Genomic DNA, 23,166 nt, shown 5'->3' on the forward strand with positions numbered 1-23,166 from the left:
TCTTTCTACTCTACCATGCTGCCTCTGAAATTAAGATTTTTGTTCAGGGTTCAAAAACACACACTCCTTGAGATCTCTTCCATATATCTTTTGCCTTCCTTCAATAGCCTATTAAATAACATTTAGAAATGCAAATCTATCATGTGGAATTCATTTGTGAGGCAGTATGCATACATGTTTGAGCATGATATTCCCTTTATGCTTGAAATAAGAGTATGGGTTAGGGACAAGCTAACTTCAAAACTTTTATGTTAAATAAAGTTATTTGCATTTTAGCACAAACAATTCTGGATCATAGTAAATCACAAGAGCATGATATAGCACCCATCACCTGCTGCTACGTACAAGAGTTGTGGCCATCAAATTTAATTATGTTAGGTATCTGAAATTCAGAGCACATTTAACCTAAGCAACAGTATTATAATTAATAATAGGCTTCTTATATTAGCAAAGAAAAGCTGCTTTAATCTAAAATGTGGCTAAATACTAGAGCACAGTATTGCTACAATACTATTAAAAGTGTAAAAATACTAAAACTGAAAAAGATGGTTCTTAAGCAAGGAGGTTTGCTGGCAGAAGATGGGAAGGTAAATAAAAGTATGTGGCTATTTCAGAGGGGCTCTGGGGGCTTGGCCAAGGGCTATAGTCATTAATAATTGGGTTTCACATCAAAATGGAAAACTTTTTTTTCCATGACACAAGAATAACTCTATCACTGTTCTTAAACTTCAAAATCACGCAAAGATGGAACTAAGAGAGGGACAACACAAAAGAGATTTTCATTTGTTCTTCTAAGACACACTTCAAGTACATAGAGTCTGTTTTCAAAAAGTTGCTATCTAGAAAGGCAAATATATATGTAAATCCAATGCTGTGCAGGGGTGAAGCAGAAGCTCAGCCCATGGGCTGGTGGTTCCCAAAGAAGGAGACTGAAGGAAGAGTTGAAAGACTTGATTAGGCAGAACCAGGAGCTGAAGAGGGCAACCCAGGAGGAGTGAGCTTTGTTCAAAGGCATCGAGATACCACTCAGAGAGTTGTGTCAGGGTGCTATACATGGTTTAGTGTGAAGAGAAAGAAAAACGGAGATGCAATGTTTGAATTTTTAGACTGAAAGCCATAGAAAACCTTTAAATGATATGCAAATATGGCTTTCCTAAGGGAACCAGAAAATGGTTGGCAGAGAGTGTGTGGAGATAAGGCATTGCAAGGAGAGGAAATACGTGTGTGTAAATAGATGTACAAAGAGAATAGTATGTGTGCTATAAATTAAGTTTAAGAAGCAAATGAGCAAGTGAGAATAAGTGAAGAGAATGGCACATGGAAATGTGCAAAAAGGAGGAAATGGTGAGGAGCAGACAGCACTGGTAGACAGCCTGGACCAGGACATGGCAGAGCTATAGACCACTCAGCAGAGCTCATGGAAGGAAAGAGCTGGTATTCGAATATGTAAGCTTTGGAAGTCAAATGTTTTTACTTAGGATTACCCTTTATTTTACATTGGAGCTCACTGGGATCACTGTACGATACCAGAATTACCGAAGCTGAGGAGCACAAGATTTCAGCTAGAATGGCAACGTCTCATTCCTAGAAAGGAAGAGCTCTTGCCATGGTGTGAAACACATCTTCTTTTATTAAGACATTATGAAGACATGGGTAGAGAGGTAGGAGAGGCACCTGCAATACCAACCATATATTGACCTGAGGAGATACTACATGGACTATTTCAAATGCTCCCAGGTTGGTGCTCAACAGCATCAACATTTATTCTTAGAGTCTGCATTTTTAATGGAAAACTACTGTGAATGGTAGTCCTGAAAGCAGAAAGGCCAAACCTTCCCTGGTTGTGTCGGCATGATTCTTTCCCAAGCTCATTTGCACTTTAGTGGTTTTGCTTTGCTTGGCCTTTTCCAACTTGGCATCTCAGGCAGTAAAAATGAGGAACTCAGCAGATTTTTAAAGAGTTTTACTCCAAATGTTCTTTTAATGCTAGTATTTCTTGGACAGGGATTCCTGATGTCCTAATTAATTGTTCTTGGTGTTTCTTTAAAAGCATCCTTTAGCATTTGTGAATCTGCCCATGGCTTTTGCTCTTAATTTGCACTCACTGATATTTTCCTTTAAAGCAGGAAAGACACTTCTCTGTGGCCAGGTGAAATATAAGTATATTTGGAGACACACTTGAAAATTGTTGAATTCACTGTCAACTTTGGGGCAGCAGCCTTAAGAAATGTCAACTGGCAAAAAGAAAGAAAAAAAAGAGTAGTGCTGCTCTGTCATTTCTTACTCCCCTCTGTGAGATCTGACTTTAACAATCTTTTGTTACTTCACAGTACATTTTAAACTGCATTCGAAGTAATTAACACCCAGAATAGAATCTTTTTGTCACATTGAATTATCAGATATTGACTTTCCTTTGGGATATCTGACAGTTGCCCAAAATGTTGGTCTTAATCTAAAACCAAGAAGAGACCTCTGACATAGTGAAAGCCACTGAAGTGGCATTTATTAAATATAAATGGTAAGTGTCTAAAGGGGAGGTAAGGAAAGAGCACTGGCTCTCATCCCCCCACCCTAAAATCCTTCCAGCACAAAGGGAAATTGCACTGGTGCTGAGCTGAAGCTCCATCAGTTTCATCCGTCATGTGATGTTTTAAAGATGTATGCATTCCTATACAGCATTACCTTTGCATTGAGAAATAAAGAGTATTCTGACCCTTAGGTTCTGGCTTCAGTCTGCCAATCTGCCCATAAACACAAGGGTTTCTATTAGACTATTATCTGGAAAGTGACTTATATAAGGCAAAAAATTAAATGATATTGATTTGAAATGAAAAAAGCTCATTTATGTGCATTTTAGGAACCTTAAGTGAATCAGCTAAATATATGCACTGAGAAAAATAAGTTACCCTCTAGGTAGTATCTTGTAATAAGCTGGAAACATAAAACCCATTAATAGTATTAGAAATTAGATGCCTAATGAATTGTGCCCATTATGGAGATTTTCTGTGATAACAATTCCTTGAAAAAAGCTAGAGACTGCCCGTATCTCTGTGACATAGAGAAAAGATACAAGTGAAAGCATATTTCACATGATTAAAGAAACATAGGCCAAGTTCTGGTACTTACTATGTAAGGACTATGGCCACTGCATCATTCAACACACTCTCTCCAAACAAGAGTGTGTACAGGTCAGGGTCGACGTGCAGTTCATGGAAAATGGCCAGCACTGTCACTAGGAAGACACACACAAACATGCAGGTTAGCTGGGATGCAGGCATGGAGTTTTCCTTGGCTATGGTCACCGCTCAAAAACATTAATTAAATGCTCATCTTCTCAAATCCAACGACTATACTAACACCAGACCTTTATTCAAAAAATATCTGATGCTTAAGAGGCTTCTCTTGGCTCCCTACTGCTTAAAGAGAAAATTTGAGCTCCAAAGTACAAGTACCCTACAATCTGCACCTTGCTTACCCTCTAGCCTCATCTCCCTCTGCCCTCTTTGCTGCCTTTCTCAAGTCACACTGAACTTGCCATAATTTCCCAAACACACTGTGTAGTTTCTTAACTACCTTTGCATTTTGATTCCTTCTACTATGGCAGCAATTCCTTCCTCATCCACTTGCTACCATCCTCGTATTCCTTAAATACACACACACACACACACACACATACGCACACACACACACACCTCTTGCTACCAAGGACTCATTTTTTTCATTCTTTAAGAACCTTTCAACTGTCCCCCTCCCAACCCTTCAACTGCCTCAGCAGAGACCTGGCTCACTCCTTTCTGGATCCCAGCATTTGGATCAAATCACTGAACTTACCACAGAAAGGACTGGGAGCTCCCTGGAAATGGGGTTCATCTTTGGACACATGGTGTTAGACCATACTCAGTAACTGCTTGATGCATGAATGACTAAATGAATGAGTGAATGAATAAATGAATAAATGTTGTTGCAATGGCCTACTCCTGTGAAGGGAGACACAGTTCCACCTGGGTCTCATTCTGTCCTGAGATCACACTCACCCGTGAAGATGGACTCAATGTTCTTAAGAACAGGACATGAGGATTTGTTTCTGGTTGCCTGCTGCATGGCCTACTACTATATGCCATGTTCTTGTATCGAGCCTCTGTGAGTACATTAGGGCAGTCAATAATCACACACTGATTATCTGTGTTCATCAAAACTATTCAATATCTTGATATTTAAAACAGTTAAGCAGAGTGTGAACAGCAATCATTAGGAAAATGATCCATTGAATTAATTGCCAAGGGGGAAAGAGGGAGGTTGAAAACGATATTGATGGCAAATGTCTAAGACAGAATGGGTATTTTTAATTCTGTTTTTCCTTTCCTATTTCATGGGCGGTGAGGTTAGTAACTGTGTTGTACAAAACATTGCTATGAGGAAATAAAAGCAAGACAGTCAAGTTGAATTTGAAGGTTTTATAAGTAGGATTAAGAAGTTTGGAGCTTGTTCTTTCATAATAGGGAATCATGAAGGGTTTTAATAAGAGAGATGACACAATCTGAACTTTGGAAATAAAGCTCAGGCAGAAGGGCAGAGGGCAGAATGGACACATGGCTGGAGGCTTTCCCAACAATTTCAGTAAGAGATGAGTTGTACCAGGACGGGAAGAGGCCCGGATTCATGCTCCCAAACTCTTACAGGTTCACTGTCCTGGGTTCTAATAGACCAATGACCACTGTGCTTTGTACTTCACAAATATACCTCACTGGTTTTCATCTTCTCTGTGTGCCACAAGCCCTTAGCACAGTGATGATACGACATAGTAAGCCTTTAATGAGTGAACGAATAAGAGAGAACATCAAGGAAGATATAGCAGAGGTGACAGCACCCCAGAGATATTTGAGATGGAAAATTGGTGGGTGTTGGTGCTTGAGAGGCAGCAAGGAATGACTCTGGATTTTGATCTATTGTACAACATGTGACTATATTTAATAGCAATGTATTGTACACTTGAAAATTGCTGAGAGAGCAGATTTTAAGTGTTCTCAGTACAATGACAAAAGCATGCGAAGTAATACATATATTAATTAGCCTGATTTAGCTATTCTGCAAGATATGCATATTTCAAAAAATTATGCTGTGTACATAATATATACAGTTCTTGTCAATTAAAAAGTGTTTTTAAAGAAGCTACTGCAAAATCCAAAAAAAGAAAGAAAATGCCATATGAATTGACATGACAATTGGCCAGATCCCATTTTATCAGGCATAGAATCAATTTTATTATTCTAGCTGAATAGGTCCTATTAATCATGATAGGTAAAATGGCAGAGATCTGCTTTTTACTAGCATGCAGCTGTTAACATTTGCCACAACTTTTAGACATTGCAGTTGGTGGGAAGGAACAAGCAAACACTTCTGCTAAGTAATCTCTTTCTCCTTTTTGGATAGAGTTAAGACACTGCATCTACCCAAAACAAAAAAGTTACAATGGGGTTTGGTTAGCAACATTTTTCTTTGGCTAGGATCTTGTGGAATAAAAGTAACATTTTTTTTTAACTAGAACATTCTATCATGGCCTCTCTATTGTTAACTTTAGTCTCTGTAGCTGTTCATTTGTATCATCAAGCTCTGAAGATGACTTGCAGCCCATCTCCACTTCCATGGAGGTTTCCTAGGCCCAGGAAAAGGAATGAAAGGCCCTTACCCCATCTCCCCACTTATGGAGCCCCTCTGCCCTATGGGGAAGACTCTACACCTGTCTAACGAAAGCTTTGAGCTTTTAAGAGGAAAGGCTTTTAATTGAATATCCAGTTTTGTTCATAACTGCTCTGACATTCCCACAATTCCTTTTGAACAAAGAACTGAACTCTGTTTCATAAACGATGTCCCACACAAAAGAGAAAACTGTTACTTTGCACATTCTTGTCTACCCTGTGAAGAAATGGAATAGTTTTGAAATAAAGCTAGACAGTGTGTCCTACAAGAGGGAGTATTTTGCTGGGAACACAAATGAGTCAAATAGGTGAGTCAGGAAATTAGCCACCCACTCTGCTGCTGAGCTTGGAGCTTTTAAAAAACTCATTTAATTAGCTCCCTGGCAGGGCTCAATCTTACACGCAATGTCCAAGACTCTCTGCAGCACCTCCCCAGGAGAGAATCTCTGGGACAGCTGTGGACATGCACATACCAGCTCTGCCCACACCTTGCAAGGCTGGTAAAGATAACCTAGGTCCAAGGCAGGACTAAAAGTCAATGCCCACGTAAATGAGAGTTCTTGGGACCACAAGAGGAAAACACTCTGGACATCGTGTGGATAGGAAGGGGAAAAGATGCAATCTGATTTCTTAAACCTTTGATTTTATAAGACAATTTGGTCATTTTGTCTTTAACTTACTTTAGTTCCACTCATCTTTTGTGGCAGATTTTCATGCTTCACTTGTGGCTTGGAGTTCCTTCTCCTCTACATACCCTCTTCTTACCTGATGTTGTAGCTAGAGAAAAATTCACTTTGTCTTTCAAATTGATACTAAAAGATACAAGCACATATGATCTTATGCTCAAAGAGATGAACATGCACATGTACACACACACACACACACACACACACACACACACACACACCCCTACCTCTAGGTAAGCATAGTAGAGGAATGTGATAACTGAGAAATGCCACTGAATCCTTGGAGATCTCTGAGAAAATAATTTCAGCCATCAAATGGTAAGGGTCTTTGAGGGGAATGAGTGAGGAGCCAGTGGTGTGGACTGCACTCTGAGAAGCTTTTGATAAAGGATGAAGAGAGAAAAAGCCATAACTTATGAGGTCTAAGTGAGGCTTTCTCTTAGACATCTAATTTATAGGTTGACAAGAATAAGCCAGAGGAAAGAGAGGCTGAAGACAGAGAAAAAGGATGAGAAAACTGCTGGAGCAAGGTCTGGAGAAGGCAGAAGAAAACTGAAGGGCAGAAGGGGAATGTGTCTTTTCAGGAAAGTAAGATCATCTGCTGAGAGTCAGGAGAGAAACACATGAGTTAGAGGCTACGGGAAGGTTGAAAATGTGCAGAATATCTTGGAGGCAGGTAATGCAAGTTTCATGAAAACTGTTAGGGTCAAACATAGGATAATTCTCAATCTGTAAGAGAAAAACTGTAACACTAAAATGATACAATATTTTGATTTTTTCATCATACCAAGGGTCTTTTCCCCTACAACTCTATTATAGCATCAAAACTAATCCTTTTTCGTCTCAAAGATGATAAACACACCTAGTGATAAAAATACAGATCATGACTACATGACTCCATGAGTATCTCAATGTGTTTACTCTTAGATGTTTGACAATTTTTTTTAAACTGCTGTCTTTTCAGCTGACCACTTTCTTGATGCCCTTTCAGAACTTCCAAGTCTTTAGGGCGATTTAGTGACAGCCCCTTCCCTAGAATCTCCATTAGCAGCTCTATGACCCCTATTTTCTAAGTGTTTTACAAGGAATTTAAATTTCAAATGATATTTTAATGTGGCAGCTCTCAGCAACCTAGCACAAGATCTGCCTAGGTCGAAGGACAACAACATACAATAGTTCCTACCCCTGTCCTCCTACGTTGTCATTCAGCCTTGTCAAAATGCTGGCTCTCCCTCGGAGAGTGCTCTCTATGGTTTTCTGTGCAAATCAATATGTGTGACACTTGTCCATGACACATAGAGAATCAAAAACATCTGAAGATTTTGCAGCTGAATCGGTGTCAGGCCTGACAGGTGTAGAACCTTGGTATTCTCATAAACGAGGTAGCATTTTTCCATTTCCAAAAAATGATTATTGTGAAAATGTATTTTCTTTTTCTAAGAAGGAGGATGGAGGAGGAAATTCTCCTGTAACTTTTCCCACTTTCCTGAAAAATTGTATACGGTGAGATCTGAAGGAGAGGCTTTCAAAAAAGTTGTGGTATCTGGGTGCAGGCTGAAATATGGGAATTATTTTGAGAATTATTAAATTCTCAGTGAAGACATAGCAGCAAAATTGATGCATGGATTGATTTTGCCAGTCAAGCTCTGCCAGTCATAATCCTAGAATACAAGTGAAAAGACTAACCCTTCTGAGTTACACGAGAGAAACAATGCCAGATCTACAAAGCTAATGACTAGTCATTCAATTTGTTTAGGTCATTCTAAATTTTAAGTTACACAAAACATCATGAGGAATTTAGCCCTAAAACTTTGCAATTTTATTTTAACCATCAATATGCTATATCATTTTGGTACTGAGGTAATAGTGGAGAATATATGATATGCATGCACACACTTGTAGCCTTCCTCAAACAGGGTTCCTTGGGGAAAACAAGCTCTTATGCCCCAGAGCAATGGCTTCAAAGTGTGGCCCAGGGACCCCTGGAGGTTCCTGGGAACTATCCAGGAAGATCCTCAAGGTCAAAACTATTTTCACAATAACATGAATATGTTACTTGCATTTTTTATTCTAATTCTTTCATTAGTGTACAGTGGAATTTTCCAGAGGCTACATGATGCAACAGATTGAATGCAGAAGCAAGATATGAGAATCCAGCTGTCTTCATTTGCACTACATGTTAGAGAGCTTTGCAGAAATGTGAAACAATGCCACTCTTCTAATTTTTTTGTTTTGGAAAATAAACTTTTGGTAAAAATATGTTATTTACATTAACATGTAAATGTTTTATGATTGTTATTTTAAATAAATTAATAAAAACATGTTTTAGAATTTGTTTTAATTTCTAATATGGTAAATTTTTTTATTTATTCATTTTATTTTTTGAGACTGAGTCTCGCTCTGTTGCCCAGGCTGGAGTGCAGTGGCGCAATGTCAGCTCACTGCAACCTCTGCCTCCCGGGCTCAAGTGATTCTCCTGCCTCAGCCTACTGAATAGCTGGGACTACAGGTGCCTGCCACCACGCCCGGATAATTTTTGAATTTTTAGTAGAGATGGAGTTTCACCATCTTGGCCAGACTGGTCTTGAACTCCTGACCTCAAGGGATCTGCCCAACTTGGCCTCCCAAAGTGCTGGGATTACAGCATGAGCCACTGTGCCTGGCCTCTAATATGTAAATATTGATAGATACACCTCACATAAGCAAAAACTCTTTGGAGTCTTTCCTAATTGCAAAAGGTTTTGATACCAAAAATCTTGAGAACCACTGCCCTAAGGCATTTGTTATATGTAACGAATTAACTTATTTCCTCTCTGTTGAGAATCATACTAGCTAAGCACATCCTTGAGAGAAATGAGAAAATATTCCCTCCAATCATCTTCGGTAGAGCTTAATTCTCTTGTTGAGAAGGGCTCCTGAGATCTTAGTATCTTTTGCCATGCAATAACCAGCTGATTCTTTTGGTATACATGTAGGGGATTTCTAATAACTTTTAAATGAGGAAAATTATTCTTTTTACATTAACTCCACTGTCACATTTCTAGAATCATATTTCTGTTGCTGATATTTATATTTGTTTAAGCCCTTTTTTTTGAAATGTAAGGCTTTGTGGGCAGAGATTTATTATGGGTGCATGATAAAAACACTGACAATCCCACCTCCATCCCTTTGACTTCAAACATGGCTGAGTGGTGTTTGAGAATAATCAATTGCCTTTTTTTGATTAAAAACCAGAAATACAATCCCTAGCAGTCACTGAGAGTAGAAAAAGGTAACCAGAAGGTCATGCAGTTTGGATTAAGAAAAGTAGGATATATTAAGACTGGAAAGGGAGAAACTGGAAAATCAATCCAGGTGGGGAATGTTTTCCAGGTCTTGTATCTGGGAACTTATGGACTGAAATCTGCTGGCACTTTACCTAGTGCTTTAAAATCTTCCCCAAGGGTACCTACATCAGAGATATTCTAAATTTAACATTAGCAAAGAACATAAACATTTAACAAAGATTCAATTTTCTCACCAATGAGGTTTAATGAGCCATGGTGCCGTTTAATGGGGAATCTGTGCAACATGCCCAGTATCTGAGTGACGATGACTCACCCCTTCATACAAGCATTTTCCAATTAGGATTTTCACTTCAGCATTTTTCCTTTTTAAAAATGAAAATGGTGGGCAAGGGTTTATCTACAAATCATGAAAAAACATTAAAAAAGGCCTGTGGAGTAAAAAAGCAGCAGCCATAGTTAGGATGGGTCACCAAAAAAAATCAAACACCAAAAAAAATCAACACTTAGAGGTAAAAATATCACTGTGACCCATGAAATGTAAGAACTGTGAGGAAAGAGACATGTTTAAAAGACAACTGTGTTAGTCATGATCATGGTACACACAAAATAAGAGGGCTTCCCAAACAAATGTTTCTCTTGCTACAAAAAGATATGAAACAAGCAGATATCTTGTACCATCACTTTCCAATCAGTGGATCAGGACACAAAGGGACATTACAGAACTGTTTCAAAGTGGAAGATGAACATTCCTGCTCCTTAAATAGATTAGAAAGTTGCCAAGGGTAAACAAGAGTAATATTGAGAAGAGTCAACACTGGGCCTGTGTGAGATACAGGGAAGAAAAAAAGATGGAAAGAGAGGGGTCATATCATAAATCCCCTATCCCTGTCATCACCCTGTGTGGTAAGCTGAAGAATGCACTCATCCTTGGAGCATATGAATATGTTGCCTTGCATGCCAAAAGGAGTTTTGCAGGTGTAATTAAGGTTATTGATATAGTTTGGGTGTATCCCCACCCAAATCTCATCTTGAATTTTAGCTCCCATAATTCCCACATGTCATGGAAGGGACCCTGTGGGAGGTAATCAAATCATGAGGAAGTGGTCTTTCCTGTGCTGTTCTTGTGATAGTGAGCAAGTCTCACGAGCTCTGAGGGATTCATAAAGGGAAGTTCCGGTACACAAGCTCTCTCTTGCCTGCCACCGTGTAAGACGTAACTTTGCTCTTCATTTGCCTTCCACCATGATTGTGAGGCCTTCCCAGCCATGTGGAGCTGTGAGTCAATTAAACCTCTTTCCTTTAAACATTAGCTGGTCTTGGGTATATCTTTATCAGCAGCGTGAGAACAGACTAATACAGTTATGGATCTTAAAATAGGCAGATCATGTTACATTATGTGGGCAGGTCCAACCTAATCACTGGAGCTCTTAAAAGCAGAAAAATTTATTAGGCTATAGTCAGAGAGATGTAGCTGAAGAGACATGAAAGAAAGGGAAAGTTGGGAAGATCCCAAGTGTGAGAAGGATCCAACACACTGTTCTTGGCTCTGAGATGTAGGGGATCACTTGCAAGAGCCAGAGAGAGAAAAACCTCTTGGAGCCAAGCATGACCTCAACTTTCAGCCCCAAGGAAACAGAGACCTTGGTCTTCTGATGGGGAGAAACTGCATTCTGTCAACAACCTGAACCTAGAGCTTCCTGATGAGAATCTTACCAGTCAGTAGGTTGATTTTCACCTTGTGAGACTCTGATCTAAGAACCCAATTGAGCCAACCTGGACTTCTGACCTACGGAACTGTGAGGCAATATGTTTGTGCTGTCTTAATCCGCTAAGTTTGTGGTAATTTCTCATAGCAGTTCTAGCAAACAAATACACTCTGCTCCCCTCTTACAATAAGAACGACAAAACAGTGGGCAGACCAAGCTCCCATACATTTGGTTTTTCAATATATGAGTTAATGAGTGGAGAGTGGCTAGAATGTCCTCTTAGCTATAGCACAGCTCTCCCTCCCCTTACCCCACCACTGACAGGAAAGAAGTAAGTCACTTAAACAAATCCATGTTTTAGATTATGCTTAACAAGGAAAAACCTGGACCAATGATGAGGCTGTAGATTTTCAAATATGTGTGCCTATGAGGTCCTCTGTTGCTGATGTAATTTTCCATGTGTGTCCCTCTTGGTGCCACTGTCACACACCACAGATCACTCATTTACTCAGAATGCACCATTTTATAGCTCATCAAATCACTTTATTTGAAAGTTTTTACCATATCTGGGCTACACTGTTGAGTGCAATCACTGTGAAGAATTGGTGATGAGATGGGAATGGTGAAGTCCAAACTAGGATGGAAGGTTAACAAACCAGGCAAGCCAAGTCTGAGGGGAGCAAGCCAAAAGTCATAAAGCAGCTCTCACCACAGAAGCAAACAATGGCCATTTTAATTTTCTTTTTGAGCTTTTTTGTATTTTCTAAAATTTCTACAATAAATGTGCACTATTTTTAGAATTAGAAAAGACAGCAATCTACTTATGAAACTGGTAAAACTTAACAAGAACATAAAGCATGGAACTCAGAGTCTCTTCCCCAAGGCCACGGATGCTGTCTGCGAGGACCCAGCCTTCCTCAGGATTTCTCCCTGGGTTTCCACACTGCTCGACCCCACTGTGGCACCTGGCACTGTGAACCCTTCCTGTCTCTCCAAGTGCTCCCCTCCTTTGTTTTGAGGAGACTAGCCCCTTGTGATTTTCCTTCAACACCTCCAGATTTTCTTCACTCTCCTTTGTAAACCCATCCCTTTAATACAGGTGTTGCCCAGGAAAACATCTCCAGTCCCCTTCTCACTCTGTAAACTCGACTTGAGTAATTTCATCAACAACTGGTGATGTCAATCTCTAGTCCATCCCTTCCTCTATTTTTAGTAGAGACAGGGTTTCCTTATGTTGGCCAGGCTGGTCTCGAACTCCTGACCTCAAATGATCCACCCACCTCAGCCTCCCAAAATGCTGGGATTACAGGTGTAAGCCACTGTGCCCGGCCTCCTCTTTCTCAGCTATAGACTCCCATATCCAACCATTGCCAAGACAACTCCTGTTGGAGTTGTTCTACTTGAAAAACTACTTATCGAGCACCTGCTGTGTGCCTGGCACTGGGCATGGATGTCTTACAGATTCCCTACCCACTAACTAGCCTCAGCAACTCTGCTGCTCTTGTTCTTGAATTACAATCTCAAGGAGTGGAACCATCACTGACCACAAACTTTGTGTTTGTATTTTTTAGTGGTGTGATTTATCTTAGTTACAATGGAAAAATCTCCAGCTTTAGAGAATATAATATTAAGAGGCAAGCCACATTTTGTAGTTCAGTGTCTTACAAGGTCAGGCAAGGAGAGAAAAAGAAACCAGTTTCAGAAATGTTCTATTGTACTAGATACTGCAGCATAAACTAGCTCTGTCATTTCTGAAATTTTAGCCCTACAGTAATCCCTTCTGGACTGAAAAATAATATATGAATGAAGAAGTTCAGTTGCAGATAAAATACGTATATGAAAGTAGCATTTTGAGATCGTTTCAAGATGGCCGAATAGGAATGGCTCCAGTCTACAGCTCCCAGCGTGAGCGATGCAGAAGGCAGGTGATTTCTGCATTTCCAAATGAGGTACTGGATTCATCTCACTGGGACTTGTTGGACCGTGGGTGCAGCCCATGGAGTGTGAGCTGAAGCAGGGCAGGGCATCACCTCACCCGAGAAGTGCAAGGGGTAAGGGAATTCCCTTTCCTACCCAAGGGAAGCCATGAGACAGGGTACCTGGAAACTCAGGACACTTGTGCTCTAATACTGTGCTTTTCCAAAGGTCTTAGCAAACGGTACTCCAGGAGATTATATCCTATGCCTGGCTCGGTGGGTCCTACGCCCACGGAGCCTTGCTCACTGCTAGCACAGCAGTCCGAGATCAAATTGCGAGGTAGCAGCCAGGCTGGGGGAGGGGTGTCTGCCATTGCTGAGGCTTGACTAGGTAATCAAAGCAGCCGGGAAGCTCGAACTGGGTGGAGCCCACCACAGCTGAAGGAGGCCTGCATGCCTCTGTAGACTCCACCTCTGGGGGCAGGGCATAGCTGAACAAAAGTGAGCAGAAACTTCTGCAGACTTAAACGTCCCTGCCTGACAGTGGTTCTCCCAGCACAGAGTTTGAGATCTGAGAACTGAAAGACTGCCTCCTCAAGTGAGTCCCTGACCCCCAAGTAGCCTAACTGGGAGACACCTCCCAGTAGGGGCTGACTGACACCTCATACAGCCAGGTGCCCCTCTGAGATGAAGCTTCCAGAGGAAGGATCAGGTAGCAACTTTGGCTGTTCGGCAATATTTGCTGTTCTGCAGCCTCCTCTGGTGATACCCAGGCAAACAGGGTCTGCAGTGGACCTCCAGCAAACTCCAACAGACCTGCAGCTGAGGGTCCTGAGTGTTAGAAGGAAAACTAGCAAACAGAAAGGAATAGCATCAACACCAACAAAAAGGACATCCACACAAAAACCCTATCTGTAGGTCCCCATCATCAAAGACCAAACATAGATAAAACCACAAAGATGGGGAGAAACAAGAGCAGAAAAGCTGAAATTTCTTAAAATCAGAGCACCTCTTCTCCTCCAAAGAATCGCAGCTTCTCGCCAACAACGGAACAAAGCTGGATGGAGAACGAATTCGACGAGTTGATAGAAGTAGGCTTCAGAAGATCGGTAATAACAAATTTCTCCGAGCTAAAGGTGGACGTTTGAACCCATCATGAAGAAGTTAAAAAGCTTGAAAAAAGATTAGATGAATGGCTAACTAGAATAACCAGTGTAGAGAAGACCTTAAATGACCTGGTGGAGCTGCAAATCATGGCCCAAGAACTACGTGACACATGCACAAGTTTCAGTAGCCGATTCCATCAAGTGGAAGAAAGGGTATCAGTGATGGAAGATCAAATTAATGACATGAAGTGAGAAGAGAAGTTTAGAGAAAAAAGAGTAAAAAGAAATGAACAAAGCCTCCAAGAAATACGGGAAACTCATATGGGATTATGTGAAAAGACTAAATCTACGTTTGATTGGTGTACCTGAAAGTGATGGGGAGAATGGAACCAACTTGGAAAACACTCTGCAGGATATTATCCAGGAGAACTTCCCCAGTCTAGCAAGGCAGGCCAACATTCAAATTCAGGAAATACAGAGAACGCCACAAAGATACTCCTTGAGAAAACCAACCCCGAGACACGTAATTGTCAGATTCACCAAGGTTGAAATGAAGGAAAAAATGTTAAGGGCAGCCAGAGAGAAAGGTCAGGTTGCCCACAAAGGGAAGCCCAACAGACTAACAGCGGATCTCTCTGCAGAAACTCTACAAGCCAGAATAGAGGGGGGACCAATATTCAACATTCTTAAAGAAAAGAATTTTCAACCCAGAATCTCATATCCAGCCACACCAAGCTTCATAAGTGAAGGAGAAATAAAATCCTTTCCAGACAAGCAAATGCTGAGAGATTTTGTCACCACCAAGCCTGCCTTGCAAAAGCTCCTAAAGGAAGCAGTAAACATGGAAAGGAACAACCGGTACCAGCCACTGCAAAAACATGCCAAATTGTAAAGACCATTGATGCTAGGAAGAAACTGCATCAACTAATGGGCAAAATAACCAGCTAACATCATACTGACAGGACCAAATTCACACATAACAATATTAACCTGAAATGTAAATGGGCTAAATACCCCAATTAAAAGACACAGACTGGCAAATTGGATAAACAGTCAAGACCCATCAGTGTGCTGTATTCAGGAGACCCATCTCATGTGCAGAGACACACATAGGCTCAAAATAAAGGGATGGAGGAAGATCTACCAAGCAAATGGAAAACAAAACAAAACAAAAAGCAGGGGTTGCAATCCTCGTCTCTAATAAAACAGACTTTAAACCAACAAAGATCAAAAGAGACAAAGAAGGCCATTATGTAATTGTAAAGGGATCAATTCAAGAAGAAGAGCTAACTATCCTAAACATATATGCACCCAATACAGGGGCACCCAGCTTCATAAAGCAAGTCCTTAGAGACCTACAAAGAGACTTAGACTCCCACACAATAATAATGGGAGACTTTAATACCCCACTGTTAACATTAGACAGATGAACAAGACAGAAAGTTAACAAGGATATCCAGGACTTGAACTCAGCTCTGCACCAAGTGGACCTAATAGACATCTACAGAACTCTCCACCCCAAATCAACAGAATATACATTCTTCTCAGCTTCACATCACACTTATTCCAAAATTGACCACATAGTTGGAAGTAAAGCACTCCTCAGCAAATGTAAAAGAACAGAAATTATAACAAACTGTTTCTTAGACCATAGTGCAATCAAATTAGAACTCAGGATTAAGAAACTCACTCAAAACCGCTCAACTACATGGAAACTAAACAATCTGCTCCTGAATGACTACGGGGTAAATAAAGAAATGAAGGCAGAAATAAAGATGTTCTTTGAAACGAATGAGAACAAAGACACAACATACCAGAATCTCTGGGACACATTTAAAGCAGTGTGTGGAAGGAAATTTATAGCACTAAATGCCCACAAGAGAAAGCAGGAAAGATCTAAAATTGACACCCTAACATCACAATTAAAAGAACTAGAGAAGCAAGAGCAAACATACTCAAAAGCTAGCAGAAGGCAATAAATAAAATCAGAGCAGAATTGAAGGAGATAGAGACACAAAAAACCCTTCAAAAAATCAATGAATCCAGGAGCTAGTTTTTTTTGAAAAGATCAACAAAATTGATAGATCGCTAGCAAGACTAATAAAGAAGAAAAGAGAAGAATCAAATAGACACAATAAAAAATGATAAAGGGGATATCACCACCAATCCCACAGAAATACAAACTACCATCAGACAATACTATAAATACTTCTGTGCAAATAAACTAGAAAATCTAGAAGAAATGGATAAATTCCTGGACACATACACTCTCTCAAGACTAAACCAGGAAGAAGTTGAATCCATGAATAGACCAATAACAGGCTCTAAAATTGAGGCAATAATTAATAGCCTACCAACCAAAAAAAGTCCAGGACCAGATGGATTCGCAGACGAATTCTACCAGAGGTACAAAGAGGAGCTGGCACCATTCCTTCTGAAACTATTGCAATCAATAGAAAAAGACGGAATCCTTCCTAACTCATTTTATGAGGCCAGCATCATCCTGATACCGAAGCTTGGCAGAGACACGACAACAAAAAAAGAGACTTTTAGACCAATATCCCTGATGAACATTGATGCAAAAATCCTCAATAAAATACTGTCAAACTGAATCCAGCAGCACATCAAAAAGCTTATCCACCACAATCAAGTCAGCTTCATCCCTGGGATGCAAGGCTGGTCCAACATATGCAAAGCAATTAATGTAATCCATCATATAAACAGAACCAAAGACAAAAACCACATGATTATCTCAATAGATGCAGAAAAGGCCATTGACAAAATTCAACAGCCCTTCATGCTAAAAACTCTCAATAAACTAGGTATTGATGGGACATATCTCAAAATAATAAGAGCTATTTATGACAAACCCACAGCCAATATCATACTGAATGGGCAAAAACTGGAAGCATTCCCTTTGAAAACTGGCACAAGGCAGGGATGCCCTCTCTCACCACTCCTATTCAACATAGTGTTGGACGTTCTGGCAAAGGCAATCAGACAGGAGAAAGAAATAAAGGGTATTCAATTAGGAAAAGAGGAAATCAAATTGTCCCTGTTTGCAGATGACATGATTTTATATTTAGAAAACCCCATAGTCTCAGCCCAAAATCTCCTTAAGCTGATAAGCAACTTCAGCAAAGTCTCAGGATACAAAATCAATGTGCAAAAATCACAAGCATTCTTATACACCAATAACAGACAGAGAGCCAAATCATGAGTGAACTCCCATTCACAATTGCTTCAAAGAGAATAAGATACCTAGGAATCCAACTTACAAGCGATGTGAAGGACCTCTTCAGGGAGAACTACAAACCACTGCTCAACAAAATAAAAGAGGACACAAACAAATGGAAGAACATTCCATGCTCATGGACAGGAAGAATCACTATCGTGAAAATGGCCATAATGCCCAAGGTAATTTATAGATTCAATGCCATCCCCATCAAGCTACCAATGACTTTCTTCACAGAATTGGAAAAAACTACTTTAAAGTTCATATGGAACCAAAAAAGAGCCTGCATTGCCAAGACAATCCTAAGCCAAAAGAACAAAGCTGGAGGCATCATGCTACCTGACTTCAAACTATACTGCAAGGCTACAGTAACCAAAACAGCATGGTACTGGTACCAAAACAGAGATATAGACCAATGGAACAGAACAGAGCCCTCAGAAATAATACCACACATCTACAACCATCTGTTCTTTGACAAACCTGACCAAAAAAGAAATGGGGAAAGGATTCCCTATTTAATAAAAGGTGCTGGGAAAACTGGCTAGCCATATGTAGAAAGCTGAAACTGGATCCCTTCCTTACACCTTATACAAAAATTAATTCAAGATGGATTAAAGACTTAAATGTTAGACTTAAAACCATAAAAACCCTTGAAGAAAACCTAGGCAATACCATTCAGGACATAGGTATGGGCAAGGACTTCATGTCTAAAACACCAAAAGCAATGGTAACAAAAGCCAAAATTGACAAATGGGATCTAATTAAACTAAAGAGCTTTTGCACAGCAAAAGAAACTACCATCAGAGTGAACAGGCAACCTACAGAATGGGAGAAAATTTTTGCAATCTACCCATCTGACAAAGGGCTAATATCCAGAATCTACAAAGAACTTAAACAAATTTACAAGAAAAAAAATCAAACAACCCCATGAAAAAGTGGGTGAAGGATATGAACAGACACTTCTCAAAAGAAGACATTTATGCAGCCAAAAGACACATGAAAAAATGTTCATCATCACTGGCCATCAGAGAAATGTAAATCAAAACCACAATGAGAGAACATCTCATGCCAGTTATTATGGCGATCATTAAAAAGTCAGCAAACAACAGATGCCGGAGAGGATGTGGAGAAATAGGAACACTCTTGCACTGTTGGTGGGAGTGTAAACTAGTTCAACCATTGTGGAAGACAATGTAGCGATTCCTCAAGGATCTAGAACCAGAAATACCATTTGACCCAGCAATCCCATTACTGGGTATATACCCAAAGGATTATAAATCATGCTGCCATAAAGACACATGCACACGTATGTTTATTGTGGCACTATTCACAATCGCAGACTTGGAACCAACCCAAATGTCCATCAATGATAGACTAGATTAAGGAAATGTGGCACATATACACCATGGAATTCTATGGAGCCATAAAAAAGGATGAGTTCATGTCCTTTGTTGGGACATGGATGAAGCTGGAAACCATCATTCTCAGCAAACTATCACAAGGACAGAAAACCAAACACCGCATGCTCTCACTCATAGGTGGGAACTAAACAATGAGAACACTTAGACACAGGGTGGGGAACATCACACCCTGGGGCCTGTCGTGGGGTGGGGGGAGGGGGGAGGGATAGCATTAGGAGATACACCTAATGTAAATGACGAGTTAATGGGTGCAGCACACCAACATGGCGCATGTATACATATTTAACAATCCTGCACGTTGTGCACATGTACCCTGGAACTGAAAGTATAATAACAAAAAAGTAAAAATAAAAAAAGAAAGTAGCATTTTAAAAAACCACCTCCCAATAAATAGCCTATAAACACTTCCACTTCCTTTTTTGAATAGAACTTTTTGGCTAAAAAGTTGATTATCACTGGTATTAGTTTGTTCATCTGCGCATTTGTCAATGCTTTTGATAGTTTCTGGAAAGCAATAGGCAATTAATTCTGTTTACTGAATAAATGAATTAACAAGTGAATGAATCTCTGAAGGTCACCCACCATGTGGTTAGCTCCTCAAGGATCAGAACAGCTCCTTTTCTCCTGTATTCTGCCCTCGTAATCAGGCACTTCTTTGCCCACTCACTGACCTGACAGAACTTGTTTCAAAAAGCTATCTCCATTTCAGTGCAAAATAATAAATTGAATAACACAATTCCTTGTCTGTAGCACCCAGATAAAAGGTCAATTCCTGTCCTTTCTTGGCCACTTTTCAAGAAATCCTGCCCAAGAGGCACCTGTGAGTCTTTATGGAACAAGAAGACCAAATCCCAGTCTGAGACTAGTGGCTGCTCTCCCATCCTAGGTACCTTTCTCTTAAGAAAGCACTCCCTTTTAGGGTTGTACAACTGCTGATCCTGCATTTACATAATCCTGAGAGTGAGTGCCTTCTTAAATTTTACTCCGTAGTTGCCTCACTCTTCCATGGTTTTGACCTCATCAACTTGGCTGAGTCCTAAAAAGAACCAGACAGCAAGGAAATACTCTCTAAGAATTACTGAATCCAATTTGTCTCAATGTACAATGTCTTCTTTAACACATAAATGGAATGTGTGGGCTGGACACTGACTTTCAAAACTTCCATCCTATACGTCTTTGAGCATTACTGAGAATAAACTGCTTTCATTTAAACAGAGACATTCTGTTCCCCAAAGCAGTGAGCCAGAGAGGTCTGTCAACCACAGCTGTTTCCCAGCTGTCCATGGAGCTGTTGAATTGCTTCAAATGGTTTTCAGTATGTTCTTGAAATTTCATCTTCAGAACACCTGGAGCCTTGCTTGATCCACTTTCAACATCCTGAAGCATTTATATAGTTGGTTGTTATCTATTATTGTGTCCAATTCTGTTCTGGAGGTGACTTTCCATAACTAGCTTCCAACTTCTGAAGCAAGACCTTTGTGACAAGACCTTGCTATTCACAACTCTGTACTAAAGTAGAAAACAGTGGTCGGAAACTTGACTGTGATGTCAAACCAACCTGTGTTCAGATCAGACCCCAGCTGTTATGCAAATGAACTTGGTGATCTTGAGCCGGCTACTTAACCTCATTAAGCTTCAAGTAAGCTTCCTTGGTAAAATGGGGATAAAATAATCCCTTCTTCAGGTTTTTGGAGAATAATTAATTGGAGCTATTTATGCAAAATGTTTGGCATATTGTAAGTGCTTCATCAGTGGTGGTTACTGTATTGTTATTGTTCATGCCATCAAAACTATTAGTGGGTCAGTCCAGTATAAAATGGAATGACAGTTTCTACCTGTTTGTTTTTCCTTTAACACTTAAAAATAACTTCAAATGAGAAAAAGTAGATATTATCAAGCAGAGAAATGTTAAAAACTCTTCTCTATCTCTCTTCCTTTCTCACAAATTACTCCCTTGAACTTCTGTATTTGGAAAGAACAGTTCCTATTCTGTGTCCATTTACTTTGTTTTTCTGAGTCTTAGGGTCTTCATCTAAAAATGAGGATGTTGAGCAAGATTGTCTTTAAGGGCCTTCCACATCTAAATTTCTATGGGTCTCGCTCCAAACTCCAAACTGTAGTCTCCAGATGTGGAATGTGTATATTTTCCAAATCATGCGGATGGAGCCCTGATGCAGTGCTGGGATCGGGGTGTGCTTTGCAGGGTTACAGAGCAGCATGTGCAATGGGCAGAACAGTGTCAAGAAAAGTGATCATGAGTTTAACACTTCTCTGCAAGAATGAGGGGAGGGCTGTCATAATTTCAAATGCATATGCCCTTGTTTTGACTGTGACTCTAAGGGTTACCAATACAGGACACTCCAAAGAGCCCAGGGAGACCTTGCTAATGTTCTGCAGGTGACGTCGTCTGTGGCCCTGGAGAGAAACATGGCTCATGGTTCTTCCAGCTGAGCTGTTATCTTCTTCAGCTGGGCAAAATATTGGCTTGAGGTACAGGAGACCTTAAGCTTTCTCAGAGCCTTCTCCCCACCAGGTGGTACTCTGTGTTTACAAAGCTGCCTGGATTACCTCTGTCTTGTCTTTTAGACTACTGCCAGTTGTCGTATCTACCTCCCTCTTTAGACTGGGAGCATGCTGAGAGCAGAACCTGTGTCTGGTTTATTATCCCTTCCCTCAGTAGCTCCTACAGTGCCTATGACATAGCAGGCAATGAACAAATGTTTGTTAAATAAAATCAATTATAAAGTGGGAACTTGACTCTTGACTCTTGGATTTCATTTTCTTCCAAAGCTTGATTGGCACATCACTGTTCTATTTTGAGAAACAGCAATGGTGTAGGACAAAGAATATTGGACCTGATTTGTCTCCCATCTCTGCCACTTACGAGCCTTGTAAATGTACCACTTAAGTTTTTAGAACCTCTGTTGCTTGGAATGGAGATAATTGATCGGCTGTGGTGATGATCAAATTAGATGATATATTTGTACACATTTAGTTAATGGCTGTTATCACTAGATAACATACTCTCTAGTAGACGTATTCAGATGGAGCTTTTAATTTGCTGCCAATCCGTGGCTTTGGGTTGCTTCTACATATTGATTCAAGTACAGCCATTGCTTCAATAATTTTAAGCTGGCTGCAAGTTAGCAAAAGTCAGTTTTTTTTTCAGATAGATGTTAGTGTTTAGTATGTAGCAAAAACACAGTCTAGAAATCTAAGGAAACAATTCCTAGCTTCCATACCTATATTTCATTAACTTACTGTGAAACCTTGAGATAATCTTAAAATTTGCTGCACCTCAATTATTTCACCTAAGAAATGGGTCTTCTCTACCCAAGAACACAATGGGAAAATAACTGAAATACTGTCTGTAGAAGCTCTTTGAGCTCTTTGAAAGAGTCAAACAATATAAATCAAAGCTGTTATTTTTATTTCTGAGTAAACTTGCTCAAGAATAGAATTGAGGTTTATATGATGGAGTTTTACAGACATAGGTTTATGTAGAGGGTTTTAAACTGATGCTATTCCATTGTGCTTAAAACTGAATTGTAAAGACACAGAAAATACAGCCAAGTACTGTTAAACGACATTGTGTGCAGGTTTGAAATGCAGATTGCATAGTAAAAATGGCTGATATGTCTGTGCTCTTTAGAAGCCTGCTGGCTTCAGTGGGAGGTACTCTGGTCTAACATCCTCTGACTCCCTCTGAGGTGTAATTTCTCCCCCCTTGGAATTCAATGAAAACATATGAATATCTCTCACTGCTTCTGTTCTCTCACAGCAATACCAATGCAATCTTTCTCTACCAAATATTAGATGCTAAAAGTAGAGTCATCCAACTTTCTTTATAGATGACAGAGCAAATAATTCAGGAACATAAACTTTATACTATATGAGAGTATTTTTTGCTGTTTATAATATGGCATAAAACCATCTTGATCTCTTCCTGCTTAGCAGATATTAAATGAATGTTGTCTTTGTTCTCTAAGCCAGCCCTGGTACTGAAGGAACTACTTTGTCAATTACATCTTAAATTTTTTTTTTTGTCTGTGAATAGAAAATTATTCCGTTTTCTCTTGAATTCTTGTGTAGAATATTGATAACACCAGTGAT

At 39.9% G+C, this 23,166-nt stretch overlaps 1 protein-coding gene across 1 annotated transcript in view; it reads right to left on the reverse strand.

The window, feature by feature from the left end:
* Nucleotides 1-23,166, reverse strand: part of SLC9A9 (solute carrier family 9 member A9) — a 582,779-nt gene that overhangs the window by 384,515 nt on the left and 175,098 nt on the right. The window contains exon 6 of the mRNA XM_001162912.4: nt 3,127-3,232. Coding sequence (XP_001162912.2) covers nt 3,127-3,232 — 106 coding nt within the window. The remainder of the gene's footprint in view (nt 1-3,126; nt 3,233-23,166) is intronic.

Source organism: Pan troglodytes, chromosome 2 (genome assembly GCF_028858775.2).
Source record: "Pan troglodytes isolate AG18354 chromosome 2, NHGRI_mPanTro3-v2.0_pri, whole genome shotgun sequence".
Classification (NCBI taxonomy): Eukaryota; Metazoa; Chordata; class Mammalia; order Primates; family Hominidae; genus Pan; species Pan troglodytes.